At 50.1% G+C, this 27,807-nt stretch overlaps 1 protein-coding gene across 2 annotated transcripts; it reads left to right on the top strand.

Annotated features, from left to right (window-relative positions):
* Positions 1-1,583: 1,583 nt before the first annotated feature.
* LOC142586917 (iris-like) lies at positions 1,584-27,807 on the top strand. 2 transcript variants are annotated; one of them, XM_075697800.1, is made up of 5 exons: positions 1,585-2,106; positions 11,676-12,057; positions 17,428-17,739; positions 18,767-19,023; positions 27,309-27,807. In XM_075697800.1, the coding sequence occupies exons 1-5, from the start codon at positions 1,757-1,759 to the stop codon at positions 27,658-27,660; spliced, it is 1,653 nt and encodes a 550-aa protein (XP_075553915.1). In that variant the 5' UTR covers positions 1,585-1,756; the 3' UTR covers positions 27,661-27,807. The 2 variants fall into 2 exon arrangements, with proteins under 2 accessions (XP_075553916.1, XP_075553915.1); XM_075697801.1 differs by lacking the exon at positions 17,428-17,739 and having other exon boundaries at positions 1,584-2,106.

Genomic DNA, 27,807 nt, shown 5'->3' with positions numbered 1-27,807 from the left:
ACTCTCCTCTCATCCCGGGGCAGAGGCCGCAGGACTACCCGAATTGTAAGATGGTCAGCACGTCTTCTCTACTACAATTTTGATGTTATCACTGTGGAAGTGATAACAAGATGGCGGAAGCTCTATCCCGATTGCCTCTGTCAAACGTGCAAGAACAAGAGGAAGAAACTGTGTGACTTGTTTCCGCCTGCATCACAAAGGCACAATTTCAGCAAGCTGTTCAATCCGACTTGCTGCTAGAGCAGGTGATGACTTACGTCACTACTAGGTGGCCGGTGAAATGCAGTCCTCTGCCTGAGTTGCAGCCCTTTTTCTACGTGCGGGATGAGTTGGCAGTTATGAACAGCCAGGATGCAGAATTGCAGGATGAGCGCCTGGTCATACCAGTTGAACTGACATCAACCAGAGTCCCTACGATATCCAGGAGTTCTACAGCACAGTCGGAACGCAGAACTAGAATCCGCCGACCTCCAGCATGGCTAAGGGACATTGTGACCTCTTAGATTGTCTTCATGAATTGTTCAAGTTTCCTTCTTTTTTTTTTAAAGGGAAGGTGTAAGTTGGTGTTTTTGTGTAGTTGGTTTTGGTTTCTGGTTTCGATTCCGTTTGCTATCTAGTTTGTTACGTCATACATGACGTCAAAGTTGCAATAAAAAGGCTGGGGCTGTCAAGAAGCATAGAGAGATGTGATCTCATAGGATTGGAGTCGTGGTTGTTCTTCTGGGACGGAGGGCTACGAGTGTGGCTCAGTGCGTGTGGCCACCTGACCTAGCTAACCTACGATACAACAACACGTATGCACATTCAATACCAGCATAATGACTTTGCGTATTACTCCGCAAACCAGACCAAGTACCTAAGATTTTAGATGTGTTTATCTGGGCTCACCAGAAGCGATGCCGAATTGGCCAGTCTGTAATAAGACATCATGAGTGCTAGGTTCGTCTCCTCGGAAAAAGCCAGCATGATCTGCGTAGCTAACACCTTTAGTTCGTTGCCGAAGATTTTAAAACCATGAGTGTCGCTAAACTGAGGAATGGTAGTACACAATGGCAAAGTGCGAACAAAAGTGATGACACTGAACAACCTTATTCAGCTGCCATGGTTGGCTAACCGCTCAACATTTGTGTACTGGATACAGCTGTACAGCGTCTGCGCTTTCCTCGTGTTCGGGCACGTCGATTCCCATTTGCCGATGATGATGATGACGCTGATGCCTTATTTAATGGCACAAACCCGCTGTGGAGGATAGCCTACGAACTGGGTGGTAATATGATAAAACAAGAAGAAGGGAAAACAAAGGGATAATCGAAGTTGTGAAAGGAACTGATAGTAAATGAAAAAAATGCATAATGAGGTAGTGAGCCTTGTGGAGATAGGAACAATAATGTGCACTTAATATTAATAATACCGAGAGTAAAGGCTAGACGTAAGGAACGAATAAGTTCCCAGATAAGCGCTATCTAGAAAGCGTTGGCCAAGCGTTTCAACGCGCTCGTTTCCCCATGAGCTCCCAACTCGAATGGCCGCTCAGCAGCGTTCGAGTAGACGATTAATGTTTTCGCGCTCACAACTAAGAGGTGCTTAGGTGTCCTCGGATTTTTCAAGGAGTCACTATCATCGCCATCACCTAAGTACAAGCGCGTGCCCCAACCTTTCTTTAGATCTGCGCGTACCCCTCGTGAAGGACGACGACGAAGAAGAAGCGTTCTCCTCTGTCGGCTGTGACGCGTCGTCGTTCTCGGAAGCCGTCGCAATGCGCCGTCGCTCATCCCAGTGGACCCTTGCCACCCGGGATGACGATGCGTCGGACTCGGGCGAGGAGTACGTCCCTTCGTCGCGGTCGTCACACCACCGCCGCCGGCGATCGTCGCGGCGCAAGTCAACGTCTCCCTCGGCGTCGTCCTCCAAGTCGCGCCGCGGGAGCCGCAGGTCGTCGTCGCTGGTGCCGCATCGTTCGAGCCTGTCGTCTTCGATGACGTCGTCGACGTCGGCGGTCTCACGGTTGTCCCGTACGCCACACGGTGCGGCCCCCGCTCCGGCCACCACTGACGAGGGCCTCTCGTCCGAGATGGACAGCACTGACGAGGACGCCGAAACTAAGAGGTAGGCCGCATGCTTGGGCACCTGAACTGCGATTGAGCGATAGGCAATGAGATGCTGAAGTATTGGTAACATGTCAATCAATCAAATGACATGAAATTGCACAAGATTACCTTTAAGGTATGCGGAAAGAAACTCAGTAGCGTAATTATCAGAATTTTTCTATTGCTCTGTCAAGGTATCCATAGAAAACGAATGTTCACAGGAAGATGAAAAGTTGAAGTGGTCAACAGTAGGCGAACAAGGGAAGCATCAACTTGGAGCCAACCTTTCACCAAGAACTTGATTTTGCCGATGAGCAAAAGTCCCCTTGTCGAAACGTTGGCTCCATGGAGCCTGAAGCTTGCCATATTCGACCACTCTGTGGTCGGTAGAATCGGCGAGAACATTAGAACTGGTGCAAGTAATTTAAGCCCGAGTATATAGGTACGCTAGAGAACCACCCATCGCCGTTTTGGTATATCTCTTCAACTTCGTTGCAACTTCAGGTGGGCCCCGTGACAGCGAATGTCAAGGCTTGTGTGGAAGATGGAGAGATCCATCCATTTGTAATCAAGGACCTGCGGCACTATAAAAATCTCCACGATAGAATCGGACAACCTTTCCAGCATTGACTGACTGGGAGTCTATTGTTTCATGGAAAAATTCTGATGGAGACGAGACTGTCATGTCCAGTGACGCAGAGCTGGTATAAGCTCTGTAGAACATGAAATATGACCGGTTAAGATTTGTGTAAGCATCGATGCCCAGAGAAAGTGAGGTCCCAGTTCAGAAAAACGGACAGCAGCTGCCAAAGTCAGATCTCCAGAGTAGGGAGTTCGTGCCAGAGTTCTATACGGTGTTTGTGATCGGGAGGTTTGAGGAGTGCGTTACAAGTGCCCGCAGCGTGTAGAATCTGATCTCTCTGGGTCGTGCCACGGAATGAAGATGCTCGAAGAACGTGACATGCCTGAAGCTTGTCAACTCTGGAATTCGTCCTCTGTGACCCCATCCCTGCCTGGAGGCGCCTGTGGCGCGACTCCGGATACCACCGGAGAGAGTGAGGAAGAGATGCGAGGGGCTCCACGGCCCAAGGTGCCTATCACTCGGCTCCGTGCTACAGGCCACAACAGAAGCAGCACCAGGACGAGCACCAGGGCTGTTTAGATGAACGGCTGCGTTATCCTTGTGAAGCCTGCAAAGAATGTTCAAAAGGCCTCATTCGTAGTCATTCTCTTATCCATTCGCTCATTCCGCGGCAGGACCACCAAATTTAGCGTTACCATGTCTATCGATGCACTATTTAATGGAACAGTGAATTGCGCTGCAATTACTTCAATGGGTCTTGGATTCGCAAGGGCAGTAATTGATAATATAGACGAGCCGCATCGTCGAAACGTTGGCTCCAGCGACATCCCTCGCTAGGCCATCGTTAATAACTTCGTCTCCCATCTTCCTGTTAATTTCTTTCTTATTTGGATTAATATGCCATGAAATGGTCACTATATCTTGGAACCCCAAAAATCTAGCACTGCAAAATGAAATTTACGCAGCTTTTACGATACTCAAGCGGGAAGCTTGCACGGAATCAGGATAAACTGCCAAGTAATTAGAGAACCGTAGATGCATGGCTGCATTTTTTATTACTTTCGAATCCCTTACAACACATAGCAAGCGCACCCACGAGCAAATACTATACCAATATAGCTTCTGGGCTTGAATATCAGCCATTGAATGACGCCGTTGAATATCATGCGTTGTTATATTAAAAGGCATGCGTGCTTTATAAATACCATTGAGCCGGCATTATATTGTCACGCGCTAACGCAAGAGTAAGTAACTGTACGAGCTGCCAGAGACAAAAAATGCCAGGCACTAAGCAAGGGTTCTCCAGCTGGCGCGGGATCTTTTACTTCGTCGTCTTCTTCGCCGTTTTGCTGGGCATGCAATGCTGACTGTTCGCTGGCTCAAAACACCAGGAGGCATTATTCCCCCTCCCAATGAAGCATCGACTCGATTTTCAAACACAAGACGCACACGAAAGTACGCACATTAGATAAGACGGAAAAAAAGGGAAAACGCGCTAGCACACATACGGGCATGCACACGAGGGAAAAAAAAAAAGGGTTCTGTCGTCGGGAACAAAAAAATAAAAAAAAACGCTTCGCAGTTCTTTGGAGGACGACGCGACGACAGCAGAAAACAAAAGTTTGTTCCACCAATACACTGAACATCACCGTGCAAAATACGGCTTGAGGCGGACGACATGTACAGTCTCTGCGCGTGGTAAACGGCGCTTGGGCGATGGTAGGTCTCCGTTTGGAACCACTTCATAGTTCACGTCGCTTACACGCCTTAGGGCTGTGTATGGTCCGAAGTACTTGCTCAGGAGTTTCTCGCTGAGGCCTCGCCGTCTAATGAGGGTCGAAACCCAAACTTGGTCACCAGGCTCATAGGTAACTTGTCGATGGTGAACGTTGTACCTTATGGCATCTGTACACTGCTGCTGTCTTATGTGGACACGGGCCCGTTGACGTGCTTCCTCGGCAGGCTGAATGTACTCCTCGACGTCAGGGACTAACAGGTCGAGCTGATCGATGTCTTCATACGGAATCATGACGTATAGCATAGTTTGAACATCTCGACCATAAACGAGGCAAATTGGCGTAAATCGTGTAGTTTCCTGTGTGGCAGTGTTGTACGCAAACGTTATGTAAGGCAGGATTTCGTCCCACGTTTTGTGCTGCACATCCACGTACATAGAGAGCATGTCTTCCACTCTTCCACTGTTTTGTTTAGTCTTTCTGTCAAGCCGTTACTCTGAGGATGGTATGCAGTGGTCTTTCGATGACTCGTGTAACTCAACTTGAAAATGTCCTCCAGAAGCTTCGGCGTAAATGCCGTCCCTCGGTCAGTGATTATGAATGATGGTGCGCCATGCCCAAGCACAATGTGATGTATAAAAAACTGGGCTACTTCAGATGCTGTCCCACGTGGTAGTGCCTTCGTCTCAGCGTAACGCTTGAAGTAATCAGTTGCGACAATGATCCACTTATTGCTGGAGGAAGACAAGGGAAATGGTCCAAGAAGGTCTATTCCAACTTGATCAAACGGCGTACGCGGAGGGTCGATGGGTCTTAGAAGGCCTGCAGGCTTGAAGGGTGGTGACTTTCGGCGCTGGCATTCACGGCATCCTTTCACGTAGCGTTTGACGCAAGCAGTCAGTCTAGGCCAGTAGTACAGTTGCCGTACCCTCAAAGTCCTTGAGTAGCCCAAGTGACCAGATGTCGGCTCGTCGTGGCAGGCTAATAGGATGTTGTCGCGAAGGGCTTGAGGCACTACTAGAAGATGTGGTTTGTCGACGGCACCTGTGTTTCTTTTGTATAAGATGCCCTCTCGTAGGCAAAATGACGACAACCGTCGCGAAAGTGGGCGAGGAATGGACGCGATGCCTCCTTCTAAGTGATCAATGATGGGCCTTAACTCAGCGTCCGATCGTTGTTTAGCGAGCAGGTCCGATCTGCTGAGGGCTACCAGGAAGGCGCTGTCGTCTTCCTCGTCAGGATCCTGAGATGCAACAGGTGCTGTTAGCGTGTCAGCATCTTCATGTTTCCTACCTGACTTGTATACGATGGTGATGTTAAATTCCTGGAGTCGCAGACTCCAACGTGCCAATCGTCCAGAAGGGTCTCGGAGGTTGGCCAACCAGCACAAAGCGTGATGATCGGTCACAACTAAATGACCGCCCGTAGAAATACGGCCTAAACTTTGTAGCAGCCCAAATAACCGCAAGGCACTCCTTCTCTGTGGTGGAATAATTGGACTCTGCCCGTGACAGAGTGCGGCTCGCGTAGGCGATAACTCGTTCAGTCCCGTCTTGCCGTTGCACCAGGATAGCTCCGATACCGATATTGCTGGCGTCAGTGCGGACTTCTGTGTCAGCATCCTCATCAAAATGACCGAGCATGGGAGAAGAAGACAATCGACGTTGTAGCTCCGCAAAGGCAGTCTGTTGTTCATCAGTCCAGAGGAATGACACGTCGTCACGTGTAAAGCGAAATAGCGGCTCTGCGATCTTCGAAAAATTTTCAATGAAGCGTCGATAATAGGCACACAAGCCCAAAAACCGTCGGACACTTTTCTTGTCGGTTGGAGTGGGAAAATCAGCTACGGCAGCAGTCTTCTCGGGATCGGGCCGAACACCTGCCGCGCTCACGACGTGACCAAGGAACATCAGTTCCTCGTAACCGAAATGGCATTTCTCTGGCTTGAGTGTGAGGTCAGCCGATCGAATGGCTTCGAGTACATTCCGAAGGTGTCGAAGGTGCTCGTCAAAAGTCTCCGAAAATATGACGACATCATCGAGATAGACGAGGCAGCTTTTCCATTTGAGGTCAGCGAGAACTGTATCCATCGTTCGCTGGAATGGGCCTGGCGCGGAACAGAGTCCGAAAGGGAGTACTTTAAGTTCGTAAAGGCCGTCCGGAGTCACAAACGCAGTTTTCTCGCGGTCCCGCTCATCTACTTCAATTTGCCAGTAGCCGCTTTTCAGATCGATAGAGAAGAAATACTTCGCGTGCCTCAGTCTATCCAGAGAATCGTCGACATGAGGCAACGGGTACACGTCTTTCTTTGTGACGGTGTTTAGCTTCCGGTAGTCAACACAAAACCGAAGCGTGCCATCTTTCTTTTTAACAAGAACGACTGGCGATGACCAGGGACTGCATGAAGGCTGTATTACGCCGTCTTTAAGCATTTCCTTCGCCTGCGTTTGAATCGCACGTCGTTCGGTCGGGGAAACACGATAAGGCTGTTGCCGTATAGGGGGCACGTCGTCATAGGTGATGATACTGTGTTTCGTAATCGACGTTTGACGTATCTTCGACGACCATGCAAAGCAAGAGTGGAACTCGAGCAACAGCTCGCGTAGGGGTTGTTTGTTCTCTTCAGGAAGCGTTGGACTAATGTCGACGTTGCGTATAGGTGCTTCAGCATTATCGATTGCCTCGGAAACAAAACACTCAGTGACATCGGCGATCGGGTCGGCGTAGGCGATGACAGTACCGGGGAAAAGGTGCCGGTGTTCGTAGCTGAAGTTCGTGACAAGAACCTAACAGTGACCATCATGGAGATCAATAAGGCTTCTTGCTACGCAAACACCTTGAGAAAGCAGGAGAGGGCGATTGCTTTCTGCGACCGCTTCACCGTCTAAGAGTCTGTCACATGCCACCTGAACCACGACACTTGCACGTGGTGGTAACTGACAGCGTCGTCGATGACACGAAGAGATGCTCAAGGGTGGATGGTGTTGGTCGTCGCTGCGGCGCTCTTTGTCGAGAAAGTGACGAGGCGTTGTCGAATGTCGATGTTAGCTCCGTGCTCCCTGAGAAAGTCCATGCCGATGATTTGTCTCGAGAACACTCAGGGAGAATGCTCAAGCTGCCAACAAACGTAGAGCCGCGAATCTGTATTCTTGCCGTGCACATGCCGAGTGGGGTGACGATGTGCCCGCCAGCTGTACGAACTGGCGTTTGATTCCAAGGCGTCGTCACTTTCTGTAGAAGGGTGGCCAGTTTTTCGCTGATTATAGAATAATCCGCTCCATTGTCCACTGAAGCCGTCAATTCGCGACCGTCGAGCAGTACACAACTGTCCAAGGAAATTCTTTTTCTGTAATCAGCAGATACTGTCGTCGTCGATGTATCGTTGGTCCGCGTACGCGTCAGTAGGAGTACTTGAGCACGTCCAGACTGAGCGGCCTCGCCCCCAAAGGCCGCTGTGGTTAGTTTTCCCGGCGCGGGCTGGGCGACCGACCCCACAGCACGCTCGAATACGTACGGCGAGTCGGAGAAAACCGCCGTGGCGAAGGGGAGCGTGACTGGTGTCGATTTGATGGGGATCCGCACTGCTGGGCAACGTATTCTTCAATTTCAGGAGGACGCTGGCCGAACCTAGGTCGCGGCGAGAAAATCCGCGTAGTCCGAGCTCTCGATAGGAGCACTGTCGGTAGACGTGCCCAGCTTCGCCACAGTGAAAGCAAAGGGGACGGCGATCAGGTGCCCGCTACACGTCTGCTTTCCTTGGGGCCTGTCAGTGGCCCTGGTAATACGAGGCCGCTTGGACGGGCTGTAGCATGGCCGGGCACGCGGTGCGAAGCGGGGAGGGAGGTGGGGCAGGTTGCCTCAAAGCTTGCGCATACGACATACGGGAGCTGTCAGTTCTTAGCGTCGAGTTTCTGTGTTGAAGGGTGGTTCTCTTAGCGCTTGCTGGACTTCGTCACGGAGAACGCTGGACAAGGAGTTGAGCGTCGGTTGTGAGGGTACCGACAGCTTCTGGAGTTCTTCGCGGATTACGGAACGAATGAGCTCTCGAAAGAAATCGACGTGGCCCCCGAGAGCTCCGAAGTAGTCCGTAGGTGAGGCAGCGTTCACTTGGCGTTCGCATGATGGTGCCCGCTGCCGAAGCGTCTGTTCCATGGTGACGGCCTCGGAAAGAAACCCTGACACAGTCTTGGGAGGACTGCGCACGAGACCGCCGAATAGCTGCTCTTTCACTCCGCGCATCAGGTACCGCACCTTCTTTTCTTCCGACATGCTGGGGTCGGCTCGTCGAAAGAGGCGCGTCATGTCCTCGACATACATTGCGACACCTTCATTCGGCATTTGTATACGGGACTGGAGATCACGCTCAGCTCACTCCCGGCGATCAGGGCTCGCATACGTCTCAAGAATCCAGCGTTTGAACTCTGCCCATGAATTTAGGGCATCTTCACGGTTCTCGTACCAAACACGCGCACCATCGTTAAGGCTGAAATATACGTTTTTCAGTTTCTCTGCGTCATCCCACTTGTTGAACGCGGCAACACGTTCATAGTGGACCAGCCAATCTTCAACATCCTCATGTATGGCGCCGTGGAAGGGATTTGGCATTCGCAGATTCAGTAGCGTACAATGAATCGGCGTAGGGCCTTCCATACCTGTTGGCGTGGTCGGAACTGCCATTTTCTCTGGGAGGAGTGCAAACTCAGGGGCTCGTGCATGGATCGTTCTGCTGGCACGGTGTACAGGCATAACCACCGGTACGGGGCTGGAGATCCTACTGCTCGGAGGGGTGTGGTGCGTAGATTATATTACCCAGCACCTCCACCAGTTTGTCACGCGCTAACGCAAGAGTGAGTAACTGTACGAGCAGCCAGAGAAGAAAAATGCCAGGCACTAAGCGACGGTTCTCCAGCTGGCGCGGGATGTTTTACTTCGTCGTCTTCTTCGCCGTTTTGCTGGGCACGCAATGCTGACTGTTCGCTGGCTCAAAACACCAGGTGGCAATATTTATAGGTGCTATGTCGTGATTTATTTCATATATGCAGGACTGCATGCATATCTGCAGAACAGATATGTATTGCAGCATTGGACGACCTACCGACCGACTGCCCAACTTAGCAGCCACGGGAAAGTTCGGGCAAAGCGCTTTAAAATTGCGCGGTCGTGGTGGTGGACCTCCGAGTAAACGCGACCCGTGGAGACAACGTGACGTCATTATAGCTAAGAACGGCACTAGAGTGTTCGAAACAGGGCACAGTGTGTTGGTGCGACGTATGGCGTCAGGGGCGCAGAAAGGAGAGTGCATGGGGTGCAGTGCGGTGCATGATAGGAAGAATGGAGCCCTTGAAGGCTCATCCAGGTGAGGGCACTACGAGAAAGTGGGCAGGCTTGGTGGTGCAAAAACTGAACTGATGCCAAATCTTTATCTACTAATGTAAAATGCGGGTACGTTTTACTTCGTAGTATTCGTAGTAGTACTCGTAGTAGCGCGTAAGTATAGTCCCTGTTTACGGGAGCGACACCAACTTTTGACGAGGTATTTTATGTGTGCTTCCTAAAATCTTGCATACATCCGTTGGGATTTTCCCGAGATTCCGGTTTATTTACTTCTGGTTATATATGTAAAGCCATGGAGCGTATAAGGGCATGTGTGGCATGGTTGCATACCTAGCGTGGTACAAAAATTGACAGAGGGAATTCTGGCGTTAGTGTTATGCGGGAGCTGCAAGTATGGCGGAGCACCCGGCAGGGAAATGGTGGTTAGCTCACGGGTTGGTCTCAAATTTGTCCTGGCTTCAAGTGGCTTTGTGATCTCGCACGTTGATCGTTTTCAACAAAACATTGCGCTATGAATGCAGCAATGTGCAAGCATTATGGATTTTTGCAGAAACTACCTGCCTCGCAATGTTCGGAAACCGAGTCATTGGTAATTTATCACGACACTGCACAATAAAGAATACGACAAGAACGTTTGGAGTCACAAGCACGAATATTAGAGGAATACATCACTGTACTAACCATCATTCCCGTGATATGTAAACGATAGAAGCGCCAGAGTTTCCTCTAGTAACTATTGCAGGAAGCTCTATGCACTGCAATTCGATGAAAACACATGTGTGTTTTCCGTTTTCATCGAGTGGCAAGGGTTGTTGGAAACAGTACGTCAATTTCTTGAGCGCTTTCTAAAGTGATGTACAGAACGCCTAGTTCATTATTTACCATATCTGCTAATTTGACGAGAAAGGAAATACGAACTATTCGCGAAACAAGATGGTCGCTCATCAATTCATAAAGAGTTTGTTTTCTAGAACAGTGACAAATGTGGGATCGTTGGAGGTTTTTACGCATTTCTCAAAAGGCAAATTGCGGGCGCGTCTTTTGGTGACCTTTTGTCGTCTGATTTCCCGGCGCTCAGTCCATGCCGGTGGCTTATCATTCGTGATCAGCAAGAAGTTGTCGAATCAGAGGGACCAAACGGCGTGCGACGCGTGCACCCAGTTAAATGCAATTGTTTTCGCAAAAGCAAGCAAACTGCGCAAGAAATCGGAGATGGTGCCCTGTTGCAGAAGCGCATGTGCAATGGTATTGTGTGCTCTAGCATAATACAGGTACGCCATCATTTTACCTGAACTTAGACAGACATTAGCAATCAAGTAGTCCTGAGGGATTGTTTGTGAGGGGGAACATTTGTTTTGCATGAGAACATACTAAACAAAGCATGCTTGGTACGTGGTAGCTTTGTTCTGACTTCGCGCAGGACGATGTAGCTTCTGTGGCGTCCCGGTAGCTACTTGAAATTGCGACCGAGATCTACCGAAAGGGATAACAAAGTATTTAAGAAAGCACGGTTCTCTTCCAGTAACCCTACGTTACGCTATATATGCCAGCGTTTTCTCTCTCTCCGACTCTACAAAAACGATGACTCGTTTGCCAGTGAAAATGAGCTACCAGAAGAAAAAATGGCAATATAAATTTGCGTGATAACCCAATGAAGAAGACGCTGTTGTGCCTGCTTCTTGCCTTTCATATATACGTATCATATGCATGTTGCTTGCCATTCCGGCTTAAGGTTGATGCACTGTGATCAGAAATGTCATTTATATTGCGAAGAAGAAAAGAAAGCTCAAAGTTTGACGTAGTTACTCCTTCTCGATTAGAGAAAAAAGGAGGGGCTCACGCTGTTTCTGAGGCTCACGCTTTGTCGACTAGCTGGATAATGGCATGCTGTTGCCGTGTTCTGCTCTCGCGTTGACGGAGGCTCGCTCCCCTCAGGCTCCGCGAGCCGTCGTTCAACATGGCCCCCGAGATGAGCGGCTGCCTGCTGCAGTTCGCGGTGGACGTGAGCCGCAAGCTCCGCGAGGGCGGCGACACGCGCAACCTGCTCGTGTCGCCGCTGCTGCTGGCCGGCATGCTGGTGATGCTGCTGCACGGCTGCGCTTCGCGCACCAGCGCCTCGGCGGCCGCCCTGGGCCGCGCGCTGCACGTGCACTGGGCGCCGTTCCGCATGGCGCGCTCGTACGACCGCGTGGCGCGAGCCACGCTGGCGCCCTTCCGGCGGCCCAAGTTGCGCGTGCAACACTTCACCTACACGTGCTTCATGGCGCTCTTCCACGACGACAGCGTGCCGCTCGCCCACTCCTACTACCAGATGCAGGTAACGCGCCATAGACGTCCGCACGTCAAGTTTCATCCTAGACGCCAGCGCTGGTTTCTTCCCTGGCGGGATTATTTCACTTCCTGCGGTATTGGCGGCGAGGGGTTACGGAGTCGCCATCTGTCGGAAGCGCCTCCCTTGCGTAGTATGAGGGATCACGCGGCGCGCTCCTTATAGGGGTCGCTTACGGCGCTAGATAAAAACACCACGCGGCAGCCCTCCTGGACATTTAGGTAGGTACTCTCAAAACGAGGGAAGTTTTTGACTGTCGATATAGTAATCTTGGGCAAACTGAAAGCACAGAATCGTTTACAGACGCTATCTCTTTACCGAATGCGTACAGTGAACGCCACTGCGCGCGGTCGCCACGATGGAGTCTCCCGAACCGGCTTCTTTGAAAGGTAGGCACACGCTGAGAGTAAACTATGTTTAATATGTTGTTATACTGGGCTGTCTGCATAACCGAATGAAGCATAACAGAATGAAGCGTCAATACAGCGATCGCACGGGTTCGGAGTGACCGACTGCGCGTCTGCATGCATGTCTGTGCACAATGTTTTGCTTTCGCTTTGAGCGCCTTTTCGCACCGTGCCGTGAGCTTCAGGCCGCAGCATATGATCATTTGACAGTACACGAGGAACCATTGTTGCGTGGACGCTATCAGAACTGTTCTAATATAATTTCGTTGTAAGACTTCGACGCCTACGGCGACTGGGATGTGCCGTCGTGACGATTCAATCTTTTCTTCTCTTCTAAATTCTTGGACATTTCAATATTATTTCTCAAGTTGCGTCGCACTGTGTGTTTATCGGTCTTCTGAGCGTGCGATTTCCCTCTGCTTCCTTTTCGTAATCCAGTGCATTAATTCATAACATAAACATGACCATATATGCCATGCCTTTTTTAATGCGCTTCTTACCGCTCCCTTTCCATTCTAGTGAACTTGCCAGACTGTAGTATCAACAAGTTCAAAGACCTAATAAAGCGTCTTGACATTAGCCGGGCAGCGTGCGTGAGCGAGCGTCTCACAGCGCGTTTTCTGCTGCTCACCGAACATCGCGCAATCCCGGCGCCGTAGCAGAAATATTCCTCGCGGCTGTGCTTGCTGCATACGCGAGTTGTAGCCGATGGCTGTTTGCCGGTTCTAAGTTTCGCAAGCAAAGCTTCATGCAGCTCTTTGCACTGCGGCTATGTGTGGATAAGGCTGACACCGGGATCCGCTGCGTACGTCCGGCACTGCGGCACCGAGCAGTAGCCTACCATGCTGCACGCCTCCAAAGGCAGCCAATACATATTATATTACTTTCAGGTGTTGTCGAGCAGACACCCAAGGCGGTGAAGCCTCACCACTTAATCAGAACTGCGGCGCAGGAAACTTTCGTTTTCAGCTCGCTTCGGCGCTTCCGAAGCAGCCGACGCGGCCGCTGTGTCCACGTGATCCCTCATGCCCCGTCACGCCGACGGTGGCGCCAGCTTTTCCAGTGGTGGAGCTCGCCCCCAATAATCAAACTCGTTGCTTATACCGTGGGAACGCGTCGGGAACCGCGTCGGGAACGCCCACGCCACGGCCACGCTTGGATGTGTACAACGACCGCGAGCAGTGCTTCACTGTTCATAACGACCGGTTTTTTTTGACGGAGTGCAACACTGAATTTTTTTCCTAGGTGAAAATATAGTTAAAGGCGAACACTCTACTCGAGCGGGCCATGTTCTCGACGTGAAAGCGGTTGCTTCGATGGCTGGCGTCGAGGTTTCTGGCCGCTGTATTCCTCAAGCACGGATTAGCACACTGTTTAAGTCCGAGACAGCATCCATGCAGTGACAGTGACATCCATGCAACCCTCCTGGGAGCAATTTCCCAGCAATATCGAGCAATTTTCAACATATCGAGCGACCGATGTATGCCTCACACTACCATTCGTACCATCAATGCGAGCCGCTTGCGGACTTCCTGTAGACTTCTGCAAAAATATATATGTTGTAAGCAGGACAGAACTCGCCATTAAATTTCACGTTGTGCACAAAGTGCTGCATATTTTTGCATGCTTTGCGGGCACCAATTTTCCCAGTTTCTGATGAGCCAAAAACCATGTACGAATCACCCCGCATTTAAATAATGCACGTATATAAATTGCTTGACTAGCTAAGCAGCTTTAAAACAACTCCCACAACGATATACGTGCTAAACATCGACGGTTTTGTTGAACGACTACATGGTCGCTCAAAAATATGGCAGTTTCAAAAAGTAAAGAACAAGCGGACCTATTTTTGCCCGCGAATCAGGTGTGTCACCGCTTTTGCACCCAATGCCTCCTTGCGAAGTCATAGAACTTTGTTCCCGCCTCGTTGCCGTAGGAACTGTTGCATCTCACAATACCGCACTTGTGACTTCCGATTTTTCGGTCTCACGCCGACACACAAGTAACCTTTTAAAAGCGCTGTGCACGTGCGCGGCACGCACTACCGAGCTAGCGCTGTCGACGCTGTCAGAGCGGCCGCTTTTCCAACGTCGAAGCACTCGCCGTTCGCGCCGACGCGGAGCTCGATGTGCACTCGCCGTTTTGAAGGTATACACTTGAACCAACCGGAAGAGCTGCTGACTGCTGCCTTCGGCTGCTTGTTGACAGCGGCTCTATACAGTTGGTGTCGCAGATGTTAGGCACAGGTTACTTCATGCGCGCATCATAACAAGATTTAACCTGCTACAACTAGTCCAACAGCAACTCCTGTCAACATATTGTAAGAGCGGTCCGCTTCCCTAGTATCGTTTTGTAGGACGGGGTATTGGCGACTGGCATGACATGCCGTCGTCACTGTGCAGCACAAAACAACGGCTCATCGAGCGGTTAGCTCAGTGCCCGGGTAGCTATGTAGTCTATAGCCACGAGATTGCAGTTTGTTATTGCGTCCTGCCGTCTCTTATCTACGCGACGCGACCACTGATGTCTCATGAAGATGGTCGGCAATGATGATGAGGCTAGAACTCTCTCCTCTTCCTTCCTGCAGAGATGACGGGAAGAATATATTTTGTCTGAGTATGGCCTAGGATTAGACAAGGAAAACAATATACGAGGACATCTAAGCACATCTTATGAGTTGTGAATGCGAAACCATTAATGTCCGATTGAACGCTGCTCCGTGGTCCTTTTAGTTTTGCGCTGCGAATAATGTACCATAGCGGTACGTGCTACCCGAGCCGGCAAAGAACAGGAGCCTGCGTTACCAATGTCGTATGCCACCGACGTCCTGCGCGACAGGAGACCTAGGAAGCAGGAGCGACTAGCAAGACCGGCAGACGAAAGTGGTACGTGCTGCCCGAGCCAGCAAGTGGCAGCACCCTGCGATGTCTGCTCGGATGCCTAAAGCCGCTTAAACTTCGTAAAGCAGTGCCATATGCTTTGAAGAATGCCGCATCCTCCTCGCGCGCGGTGGCCGAGGCTGACGCGGCGCCGCTATAGGCCTAATAGCATCGCATGGGCCCTTGCGCCGTGCATCAGCGTTATTTTTGCTCGAGAAGTGTCTACGGAGTGGCGAGGAGGCATGTTGGCGCCGTTGCTACGCTGGAGCAGTGTAGGCGGCGCCACAGTCGAGGAGGGATTAATAAAGGGAAAATCAGACATCCAGCCGTTCGTAGCAATTGCTACAAAGGAAACCCATACGCGTTTCTCGAAAGAAAAGCCTCGCACTTGAAGAAAAACTCGTCTTGGTCCGGGTCTCGAACCCGGTACCACCGCCTTTCCGGGGCAGCCGCTCTGCCATCTGAGCTAATCAGGCGGCTACCAAATGGTAGGGCGAAGTCGAATTCATCAACAACTCTAAACAAAGGCAAGAGTTTGACGTAATAGTTCTGCGGAGACACGCAAGGTGGAGAGAAGGAATTATTAAAGAGAAAATCGGACATCCACCCGTTCGTGAAAGGAGAAACGAGGAGGAGTGAAGGCGGAGGAGGAGAGTGTCGCTACTTTACGAAGTTTAAGGGGCCTTACGCGCGCCGGCTTTCGAGAGCGACGGCGACGTGGCGTTGCGGCGATGTCCTCTATCCTCACGCAACGCCTGGTGCGCTATCGCCAAGTGGGTGGGCCTTTGGCCCGCTCTGCTTACGTCGAGGCGCGCTCGTGACGTGGTGTCGCAGCCAATGGGACTTTAGGTGCCATTTCGCTGCTACAGACTGCAGACGCCAGCTTTTTCACTCAACGGGCGATTTGACACTTTCGCATCAAAATGGCTTGTGGGTAGTCGATCTAGCAGTGTTCGCGACGGACTCCGGGAAGGCATTTCAGGCTATGAAACGTCGAGTGCGCTCCCCTGGGAACGTCGTAGGAGGCGACGGGCACTAAATATATATGAACGCTGTGCGAAAGCTCAGTCCAAGGCTACAAGGTGCGCGCTAGATTCAGGACGTAGAAACCGGCGTAACTCGTCGCCACTGCCTTGGACGCCTTCCGTTCTGTCAAGCGCGCCGACACGCCTGAGATACGCTTTGTTTTCTTGACCCTTGTGCGTATGCGTGAGTTACGAGAGAAATATATGCGGACTGCGCCCAGATAAAATGAAGGAGGACGCGCTTTGCTTGCTTTGTCCCACGCTAGCGGAGCTGCATTACGTGACCGCGGATAAATACTTCGGAATAAGCTCTCTCCACGTTTGCATTTTATGGCGTAGAGTCACAGTACTGCAATCGTGATTGGGAGGTCCGTAGTTTGATTTGCGCGTTCAGCTGAATTTTGTCCCCTTTCTTTCGTGCATATTATTGCATCGTTTCTCTCTTTGACGTCTCCGAGAGTTGTTTACCTACGCTTCACCACCAGGCCTAGGTTCCTACCAAGGGGAGCGAAACGCGAGGGTGCACGGTTGCTTAGGAATACAGATGTCGCTTTAGCGGCCGTTGACCAATAAATAATGTCGCGTTGTTACGGCGAATTTGTTGTGTGTTTCGCCATTACGGACTCTATCGGCCGTTGTTATCGAGTTTGGATGGAAGTTAAGAGCTCGAGTTCTCGCGTTTTGCGCATCGCCATCGGCTAGCTACTGACGGAGCAAGACGTGTACTACTTGGTAACACCGAGGCGCAGCAGAGGCATTTTTCTCTCGCAACTTGTAGTACGTGCGCAGAAGCTTCGGTCATAGGGGGCGTGGCTCTCGCATGTCTGCACCCTTGACGTAATGGAAACCCGCGTGCGTTGGCCCTGTTGAACAGGACTGGATGATCATGATCACCTCTTTCACACTATATATACGCATGAAGATCGAAATCCTATAGTTCGCCTCATTAAGCTGAAACGTATTATTCTGTGCTCCTCTATTCGCATTTGTGAAAAGAAAAACGCGAGAAGCCGAAGCGCCGGCGTGTTGGCAACGCTTCCCCCGCAGGAGCGCCTGTCGTACCTGCTGGTGAGGCGCAACTTCGCGCAAGACGCCGAGCAGTGCCGCCTGTCCATGGACGCCCTGGCGCGCGCCCTCTCCTCATTCGCCTTCAAGCCGGGCCACGACATCTTCCCGCCGGGCTCGGTGGACGAGCACAGCCTGGTCGTGCTGTTCTCGTGCATCCGCCTGGAAGGAGCGTGGCGGCACTCCTTCCAGCCGGTCAGCGGGGACTTCCACGAGACGCCCGAGGCCGCCGTCACCGTGGCCATGATGCGACAGACGGGCTCCTTCCGCATGTGCCGGTGCTCGGAGCTGGAGGTCCGTGCCTTGCTTACACATTAGTTATGAACGGAACACACCACGAGGAGGAAAAGAGTGCAGAGGACTCCGCGGTTGGGGGGCAGGGAATCTCGTGCTCCGCGGTGAAGCTTGTTCATTCGGCGCGGGTTCAAACAGAGAGAACGTAAGCCATCAGCGGGTGCACGAAGTCGATGAATGGATTCGGTTGTAGGATGAGTAGGTGGCGCGGCAAATGGAATCTCCAGCACTTCTTCGGTCCGTAACTCCTTCAGGCACTCTATATATGCACGATTCCGCGCGCTTCGACAACAAAAGCACTTGACACTCTTCTGAATGGAACTTTACTGCAGATGTGAACAACATTTGTAAAGTTTTTTTAGTGAAATGAGTTGGAATTAAAGTAGACGTGCAGGTCTATGCTCCCGTAGCCGGCATGCCATTTTGTGGCAGGTTGATTTCTTTTATTGCTTATCGCAACCCTTTACATCAGGCTAATTTTTAATGTGCCTGAATGAGTTCTATCGAAGAATGCTGGACATAAAATACTTCGTTTTCTCAAATCTTACGTTCCTGTTGAGAGGGCACGCATGGAGTCCACATATTGTAAACTGGACCAAGGCTACTGAATAATAGCTGCTGTTCGCGTCGAATCAGTCTTGGAATGCAACAAACGTTGCGAAAATAAATTCTCAATAGACAAAAATCATTGGCGCCTGTTGGAAATAAAAAATAGCTGTGGTGTTTTGTTTAGGCGCATGAAGGGTATCGAATGGCATGAGACATATGGGACGAGGGATAATTAACTGCAAAGAAAACACGGGGAAGGCGGGAGATGGAAATTCAAGACGATGAGCGAAACGAGAATAAGGAAGACAAGTCCATTTGTCGAAACATTGCTGTGTGAATTCGCTGTGTGTAACAAGCCGGATCAGATGTCTAAAATGATGTTGACGACAAGTCCCCGCAGCATCTTCATTATTTACATTGAGGGCGGGAGACCCCGCATACGCGTGAAAAACCCGCTTCTCTCCTCCTCGCGGCGCAGGTGACGGTGCTGGAGCTCCCGTACGAGAACCGCGACGTCTCGCTGGTGGTGCTGCTGCCGCGCCGCCTCGACGGCCTCGCGGCGCTCGAGAAGCGGCTGACTGCCGCTCGGCTGCTTCACTGCGTGGCACGGCTCGAGGAGCGGCACAACGTGACCGTGTACATGCCCAGGCTCAAGCTGCGGAGCGTCACCGACCTGGGGCCCGTGCTGAAGGATATGGGCCTCGGCGTGCTCTTCACGGACGAGGCGAACCTTAGGTATACATCTCCTGTCCCGCACGCGTGCAGGGAATGTTCGAGCATTGGATGTTCGTGGTCCCAGATGACTGCGACCTTAAGTTTGCTATATGCCTAAGCTGCGCTGGTCTGTGTTTCTTTTTTTTTTGCTATTGTCATTTAATGGGCGCAAAATCTTCCACAATGAAATCAAACCAACTCATCATTGCTGCTGGGAAGTTCTCTAAGGTGGAGGGTGTATGAACTCTTTCCTTATGTTGACGGCTTGTTGGTTTGTGGCTAAACGCAGCAGACGAACGTTGTTCAGCGGTGCACCACACAGCTCGTGTATCTCGCGCACATCAACCTGTCGCTTTATGGTGTCCTGCTCAAGTCGTTTCAGCAACCGCCTGCTAGACCCTAGCTGTGCACGCAAAATGCCGCTAACCATTTGCTGGACTAAGGTATCTGGTATCGCCGTCGGTTCAACAACCCATCTCTCCCAATTGATCAATGGGAACAGAGGTGGTCGAACGTTCTTACTTACGGTTCCACTCCCTCGCTCTCAAGTCACTTAACATTAAGCGAAGCAATGCAATCCCGAAACAATGTAACCAGCGATGCGTAATCGCGGTCACTAAACAGGTCGCTCTTTCCTCGCCCTGAGTTTCAGAAAGAAAAAAGAATGCCGTGCTTTTCTCGCACCTCGTCACAGCGAGCAGTACACGTGCACGGTTTTGTGTTTAATTTCTGCGCCTAGTTGATTCTTATGTTGCAGAAAAACAATCTTTAACTATATTTTGCACATTTATTTCATTATCGGTTGATTACGAAGTTCAAGGGAAAGTTCTGCCGATACACCCACTGAGTGCGTAAAAATGGGCAAGAAGAAAACTGCATTGTTTTTCAGATACCCAACTGTGCGGAAGCCGATCTCCTCGCTTGGCTTATACTTGTCTAGATGTGCTGCACGCTGTGCCACAGATACGTGCGGAAGAGTTAATGGGCCTGGTTTGTGGCCCCTGCTTAAAAGTCCAGTTTTTTTCTTAAACAAACATGAAGCGACCAAGAAAAACTAAACTGGCAAAATAAAAAAACTGCCTTCAAAAGTTTGGTTGTGCTTCAGCGCAAAACTAATCTGAGTAACCTGGCCACATGGTTTGGTTGAAGATAGAACTTCGCCAATTCTCCCAAAAAGCTGGTTTTATGTCAACAAACAACTCGTGTAGTTTATACCCGTACGGTTGTTTCTGTAAAATGGTGGAACTAAGGAATGCAGAAAAGTTTATAGGATGAAAAACGTTTTCAGATTGCTGCGCCTCAACAGAACGCGTTCAAGCAACGGCAACGTTAGGTTCGATTGAGTGTACGTTTACTGATCATGTGGTTTGTGGCGTTCTTTCGAAGCGTATAGTCTTCAAAAATGGCACAGAAACTGAAACTCTGCCGCTATTCATTTTCAAAGACTGCCTGGCTTAAAGCACGTGTTGCACGCCTAAAATTCTGGTTGCATGCCTTAAGAGCAAAATAATCCAGTGTCATTCCTTCCTGCCTTTGAGCACTTTATTTCGTCACATGTCGTACAACTAACATGTATTTCCATGCACACAAGCCTGGAGATTACACAGGTTAATATAGTAGTGTAATAATATTCTGAGCACTTAGCAAGCACATACTTTGTTCCAGTTCGTTCAGCACACAAATAAGTTGGTGTCTTAAGACGTAAACGCGAAGTAGTACATGAATTTAGCGTCAGACGCTTAACGTGAACTTTCATGGTATAAAGAAACTCTAGAAGCTGGCTAATATGATCTTTCGTTATCGCGATATCGGTTGTTTGAAATTCAGGATGGAGGATGCGCTTTTCTTTTTAACGAAAGAAATATATGCAGGGTAAACTATATCAGAGACACATCCGCAGTGGGTATGTTTTGCGTTCGGCAGGCTGTGTATGGGCACGAGGGTAGAGAAATGACGTAATCAAATACAGAAGTTAGATTTTTGTTAGTTGAGCGTAGTACACTAGGAGTGCGCCCAAGCGCCCCATCACGTGTTCGTTTTCTTTCGTATTTCGCGGCTCTTCTTTGGCATGCGGAAAAAAGAACTACCTGAGACATGTCACGTGGAAAACAATTTATTATGCGATTTCTGAACGTGCTCTTGAACTTTGCGTATTGCACTTGCGGTCATAAGCCATTTGTATAAAACTAATGAGACGCGAGGAAAGCAGACAAAGAGCTACTCATTGTTCCAACTTCTTCTCTTCGCAGTGCCCGCCTGCTCCATTAATGCGTCTTTTTCTACATACTCCCCTCCTCCCCTCTCCCAGTAGCGTTGTCCAATTCAAGCTTGTACAATTTCTGCACTGGACTTCTTATAAGCTTGCCATCTTGAGCTTTCACACGGCAGGCTCGGATTATTCTATCTTGACCAGGGAAGACATCCACGACTCGTCCCAGTGGACAAATACCTCTAGAGATGTTAGGTTCCTCGATGAGTACTACATCGTCTTCTTGTAGACTGCTACTAGGATGCGATGAGTAGAGGTGAAGTGCCTGCATCTCGAGGAGGTATTCTTTCTTCCATCGGATCCACAGGTGGCCCACGAGCTTCTAGCGGTATCGCAACTTCTTGCTGAGGTCACGTCCGTAGCCTGTGCACTTCGAGCTTCGTCGTCATAGTTGGTTCGCTCTGGAGAGGCAAGAAATGAGCTCCCGACCAAAAAATGAGCAGGACATAGTGGAAAAGGTTCTATAGCATCCGTATACGTATAGGTTAGGGGTCTTGAATTGATAACCGCCTCTACCTCCAGCAGTACAGTCTCAGTTTGTTCGCTGTTGAGCTTTCTCTTTCCCAGCACTTTGCGTAAAGATGACTTGACTGATCGGATAAGTCTCTCCCACCTGTCGCCCCACCAAGGCGCACCTGGCATTATAAATTTCCATTCTATGCGATGTGTCAAGAGCAAAGATGCAAATGGTGAGCTCTTCGTGGTGTTCCAAATGTCCCATAGGCCTCGCGATGCTCTCTTAAATGCGAGAGCATTATCGGAGTTCAGTGTTGCGGGCGCTCCTCTACGAGCCAAAAACCTACGGAACGCTAGTGAGAAGGAGCTTGTAGAGATTCCACTCGTCGATTCAAGGTGTACAGCTCTCGTGGGCGCACATGTGAACGAAAGAATATAAGCTTTGTATGTAACTCCATCAGTCTCATGTTGCTTTACATATAGTGGGCCTGCAAAGTCTAACCCCACAACTTCAAACAACCATGTTGTGAGAAGCCTGTCTTCAGTTATTGGCGCAAATTGCACCTTTACAGGTTTGCCGTTGTATTTTTTGCAGAGAAAGCAAGCATTGATGATTCGTTTAACTTCTTCTCGAGCACGTATAACCCAGTAACGCTGTCGAATCTGCATCATGGTGCTTGCCACACCGCCATCTAAAACTCTACAGTGAGCTTCAGTAACAACTAAGGCCGTGAAGGGATGCCTCTGCGGTAGAGTAACCGGATGCTTTTCGTAATACGTAGTGTTCATTCTTTCAAATCGGCCACGAAGTCGAAGCTGCCCGCTGTGATCAAGGTAACGGTGGAGATCGTGCAGCACGGAGCGTTTCTGGACAGTGTCTCTAAGCCGAAGGTGTTCAATGCCATTTGTGAATACTTCCAGCTGGACACGACAGATCCAGAACATTTCAGCCTTGTCTAGCTCCTCTGTCGAAATAGTTCCAACGAGCGACGTTTGAATAATACGACATCGATTCACAAATCGAAATACCAAGGCGGTGACGCGCAGGAGCTCCTGTAGCTTGCCAAACTTCCTTAAGTCAATCAGGGTGTCCACTATTCTCGGCGCTTGAAGAAGTACATGTAGCATGTCACACTCTGACTCTTCGTAGATCGGTGTGCTCATGTCCGAGTCTGTAGGCCTGGTTGATCTTGGCTAGGATAAGTATTCAGGTCCCCTCCACCAGCTGTGACATGTACGTAGAATCTTTAAACTTACACCCCTAGTCCATAAATCTGACGGGTTGTCTTCTCCTGGGCAGTAACGCCATAGCAGTGGGTCATCAAATGCTGCGATTTCAGTCACTCTGTGCTTCACAAAACGACCAAACTTGTTACGGTCACTCCGGATCCCGCTCAGTGTGATCGTTGAGTGTTTCCACATGACGCAGAAAAAATGCGCTGAATCCCACGATGAGCAGATGTATTTTAATAATCTGGCTCCTACTACGCAGCTATAATCTCGAGCTTCGGTCGTGTTAAAATCTTGGTAGGTGCTACTAGAAACTTCGCTACCATTATTGATATAGCTGTATTTCCGCCGTCATCAACTGTTCTCAAATAGGCACACGCTCCATAAGCCTTCAGGCTGGCGTCGACGAATATGTGCAGCTCTGCCTTCTCCACCGCTCCATATAGCCCATCTCTTACGCAGCGCGGAATCTTGATGAAGCCCAGCTGGATTATGTCTGTGCACCATGCAGTCCATGTCGTCTTGATCTCCTCTGGTAATTCGTCATCCCAAGACTGACCTAAAAGCCACAGGCATTGAAACGAAAGCTTTGCGGTGGCAGTGAAAGGCGAGGGAATACTAAGAGGGTTGAAAATTCGGGAAGCAGCCTTGAGATTGTACCTTTTGTTTCCGGCTGAGCTGAGGATAAGTATTGGGCTATAGATTTGGAAGAAAACTTGAAGTAATCAGTTTCGATATCCCATTGCATGCCCAAAACTGCAGTTGATTCCTTTGATGCACCTTCCACTAGCTCCTCCTGGTTGTCGAAAATGTTCTGTAGTTGCTGGTTATTGGTCCTCCATTTTCTGAGACTCATGCCTGCATCTCGCATAATTGACTTCGATCGCTCATGGACGCTCAGACCGTCTTCGAATGTTTCCGCACCCACCAGTAACTCGTCTACATAAAAGGACTTCTTCAAAATAGAAGCAAGTGCTTTGTCCTCACAAGCTTTATCCAAGATGTGATGAATAGTCGCCATGAGCAAGAAAGGGCTTGATATTGATCCAAAGGGTACCCGGGTCATGCATTATTCGACAATGTTACTATTTTGGGTGACGGGAACCGCATCAAAGAAGAGAAACCGGAATGCATCTCGGTCGGTCTCCTGTATCTCAATTTGTAAGAATGCCTTCTCGATATCCGAGTTGATGGCGACCGGAAACCAGTGAAAGCGAAGCAGTACTTGTAGTAACTCTGGGTTGAGGTTCACCCCTTTATACAGGCAATCGGTGAGCGATGGAACGCGTTTACCGTGTGACGACGCGTCGAACACGACCCGGAGTTTGGTGGTCAGCGACTCCTCTCGTATAACTTCCCGATGTGGCATATAATAGGTGGCCCGATCAATAGGAACGCTCTTAGGTACCACTTCAGCATGTCCTAGCTCCAGGTATTGTCGGATGACTAGGTTGTATCGCTCCAATAATATTTCATTCATTGATCGCCTCTTTGCCAGTTTTTGTAGACGTGCGAGCGCGGTATCACGGTTGCTTCCAAGTAGCGGTTTCTGATCTTCTTTCCAAGGCAGCGCCACGGTGTATCTGCCATTTTTCTTGCGAATTGTTACTCGTAACCGTTCAATGGACTCTGGAGAGGGAGGTTCGCGAGAATCCGTGATGCCCATTGCTTCGAGCTGCCAGAACGACTGTAGAATCTGCGAGGTTGTGTCATCGTCAGTAATCGTTTCCACTCGCAGAACAAAGACCATAACCTTAGCGTCGCAGTCAAGAAAGGCTTTTTGGTGACTCCGTCCTTGCAGTGTCCATCCGAATGCCGTGTAGATTGCGACCAGTCCTAGAATTTCTATGCTCCTTGCAACTTCTCCCGTCATGATTTCCCAAAGATGGTCAGCTCCAATTAAGAAGTTGAGGCCGTTCTCAGTATCCGCTTCAAGAAAATTCTTGTCGTCAGCATACATCGCAGCTTCCGAATGAAGCTGTTATCAGCTGTCAGCGCAGCAATATCGTGACAGATAACTGGCACTATAATTGCTTGAACAATATGGATGTCGGAACAGTGCTGAATACGCAGTGGTACTTCAACAACCTTTCGTATTTTAGCAGAAGTTGGGGATGCGTTGCCAAACGTGTTGAATGAAATTCTGGTTTCTCCCAGTACATGCAGTTGTAGTTTAACAGCCAGATCTTCTGCGACGAATGATCTCTGACTGCCTCCATCCATAATCCCTCTGATGTATCTGGACCTATTATTTTTAACGACAAACGAGCGAAAAGTCTGCAAGTACACTTCTCTGTCCGTCTTTGCGCAAGCGTTTGTGGAATCTTTGTCGCAAAGCATTACTGATTGCGACAAAACTATCCCTGCTGTGCCACTTGAAGCCACCGCTTGTCTCGAAGTTTCCGCTGTAGTATCTTTCTTTCTGTAGTTCGGGTCACACATACTCGAAGCGTGTCTTCCTTGACAAACTGAGCACGTGGGTTTGACATGGCAAGACCGTGCCTGGTGACCTCGTGAAGTACATCTGTAACAGCGGTTATCCTTAGCTAGCTTCTCTTTTTAGGAAACAAGAGATAGGTTGGCGTCGCAGGCGCGTGTGCCATGCTTCTTAGATCGACAGAAGAAACACTCGCTTCAGCTGTATGATGCACTGTGCAGTATGAAAGCGGTGCTGCTTCCTCGAGTTCTCTCAGCACGGTCATCGACATATCGTTGTGACGATGTGTTGCACTGCTCTCGGCTTTCTAACTCAACACGTGTGAACATGAGCAGCTCTTTTAACTCCGTTTCCGATGTTGCTGCTGCAGGTCCTGACTCCGAGAGGTTGGTATAAGGCCCATGTTAACGTAAAGTCTGACTCCGTTTTCCTCGCGTATATGCAAGAACGATCTCGCATGGCAATACTTTCTGTAGAATATCTATCAGCATTGTAGAGAAACTGAGAGCGGGTACTTTTAGTGCAGTCAGACAGCGGATAATTAGATGCGCGGCATCACACAGCTGCCTGAGGCCGCGTACGTCACTTCCGGACATTACATGAGGTAGATGGCGAAGCACTGCCAGGTGGTGCTGCACTATTCTTTGACAATCGCCAAAATCTTCTTTGAGAAGTTCTACTACGGCATCTGAGTAGCAAGCTTCAGAAGTCGTTAAACCGGCAATGGCCACTGCCGCTTCCCCGGCAAGATAATGTCGTAAATAGAAAAACTACGTCGTTGTTGCTATAGCGTTGTTGAAATGAACAGTCTGCTCGAACTGCTCCCAGAAAGGTGCCCACTTGTGAATGTCGCCTTTAAATGTCGGCATATCAAGATTCCGTAGCCTTGGGCCAATTCTGGGCATACCGTCAGGAACTGTCGGGGTTGCATTCTGAGGAGCAGACTCCGCTGTACTGTCCACGCGTCCCAAAGCGTCGATCTTGCACCGAATCTCGGCAAGCATGCTGATAGCTTGATCGTTATATTGTGCAGCAGTACCGTATTCTGTTTCGAGCTCATCGTCGGCAATATCCTCTTCGAGCGCATCGTTAAGCTTCGAGAGCACATTGTTTCTAGCAAATAGGCGGTCAAAAATACCTGAAAGCTTGGGCTTGTCCATGGTAGGATCTGTAAGTAGGAACTGTGCTTCCTGCAGAATCTTAGTATTCTGTGCTCGTCGAGCCAACCGCATGGTCTTGAGGCGATCCATCTAATTAGCTCGTGATAGATGTCTGGTCTCCACGCCGATCATGAACGATGCGTTATCCAGTCATTCCTCGCCGCTCGCTGAGTTTATTCGTCTTTTTCTATACCATTAAGAAGTTTCGTGAATAAGTGTAATGAAATAACCTCCCGGCTTGGGGGGTGCCGCCTGACACCGGCAAAAATGCCGAGAGCCAGTGGGGCTGTACTAATCCAATCAGGAAGACCCACTAAGTTTTCACAAAAGACACTCCCGCACCGAAACAAGAATTGGCCTCCCTTGTGCAGTATCCGGCCACTACCTCCCAAATGACTCTTTCGATCAACCAATGACCCTCAGTTCCCAGCAGCTGTGGAGCACCTGACCAGGGTGGCGGCCAGACCTGTAATGCAGCAGAGGGTGTTGAATCGGTTGGCGCAGGACAGGGTTAATTGAAGATCGCAGGGAAAGACCTTCGTCCTGCTGTGGACCTAAAATAGGCTGATGATGATGATGATTATGATGATGATGATGGCAAAATGATTAGTTCTGGCGAAAATTTAAAAAAATATAGGCTGAGTTACTCTATGCTATTGCCAACACTATAGTTCGGTTCAATTCGTGTCCGAAGAGGTTTTCATTTTCGAAGTCTTGGCTCAAGTTACGTGGGACGCGTCCTTTTGGGGCGCAGGTACCTGAGCAAAGCAGAAGGCGCGCACCTGTCTGGCGCGCGCCACGTGGCCGTCCTGCACGCCAACCGGAAGGGTGCCACGGGTTCCGACAGCGCCGCCTCCTCTCCCTCTGCTGGCCACGGCTTCGTCTCTCCGCCGTCGATGGGCGCCAGTCCACCCACCAGCCCGCCGAGCGGGGCCCTGTCTCCCGCTCCAACAGCGGACTCGTCCAGCGCCTTGAGCAGCGGCTCCACATTCGACGAGACGCGCACCCTGGCGCAGTTCGTTGTCGACCGGCCCTTCATGCTGCTCATGCTCAAGCGCAGGCCCGACGTCGTGCTGCTGCTCGGCTCCGTCAAGAAGCTGGTCTGAGTTTCGAGGGGGCGTGTCACGGCCGGCGATGCGGATGCAGTAGCGCTTGCAGCGGCTGTTGTCAACTCGCGCCCGATGAGTTAATGGCGAAAAAATACAGCATCTTTGCGAGTGCAGCACTTCTCGTGCTGTCGTCTTTGTGCGCAT

Source organism: Dermacentor variabilis, chromosome 7 (genome assembly GCF_050947875.1).
Source record: "Dermacentor variabilis isolate Ectoservices chromosome 7, ASM5094787v1, whole genome shotgun sequence".
Lineage (NCBI taxonomy): Eukaryota > Metazoa > Arthropoda > Arachnida > Ixodida > Ixodidae > Dermacentor > Dermacentor variabilis.
Note: the sequence above shows the minus strand (reverse complement) of the source record. Positions and strands in the feature narration are given on the sequence as shown.

What these genes read in the sequence shown, in the direction of transcription:
- LOC142586917 (XM_075697800.1), top strand. Translation starts at nt 1,757, where the DNA reads ATGCGCCGTCGCTCATCCCAGTGGACCCTTGCCACCCGGGATGACGAT. An exon ending in GAGGACGCCGAAACTAAGAG is followed by an intron (nt 2,107 to 11,675) that starts GTAGGCCGCATG and finishes CGCTCCCCTCAG; the next exon opens with GCTCCGCGAGCCGTCGTTCA. An exon ending in GCCGGTGCTCGGAGCTGGAG is followed by an intron (nt 17,740 to 18,766) that starts GTCCGTGCCTTG and finishes CTCGCGGCGCAG; the next exon opens with GTGACGGTGCTGGAGCTCCC.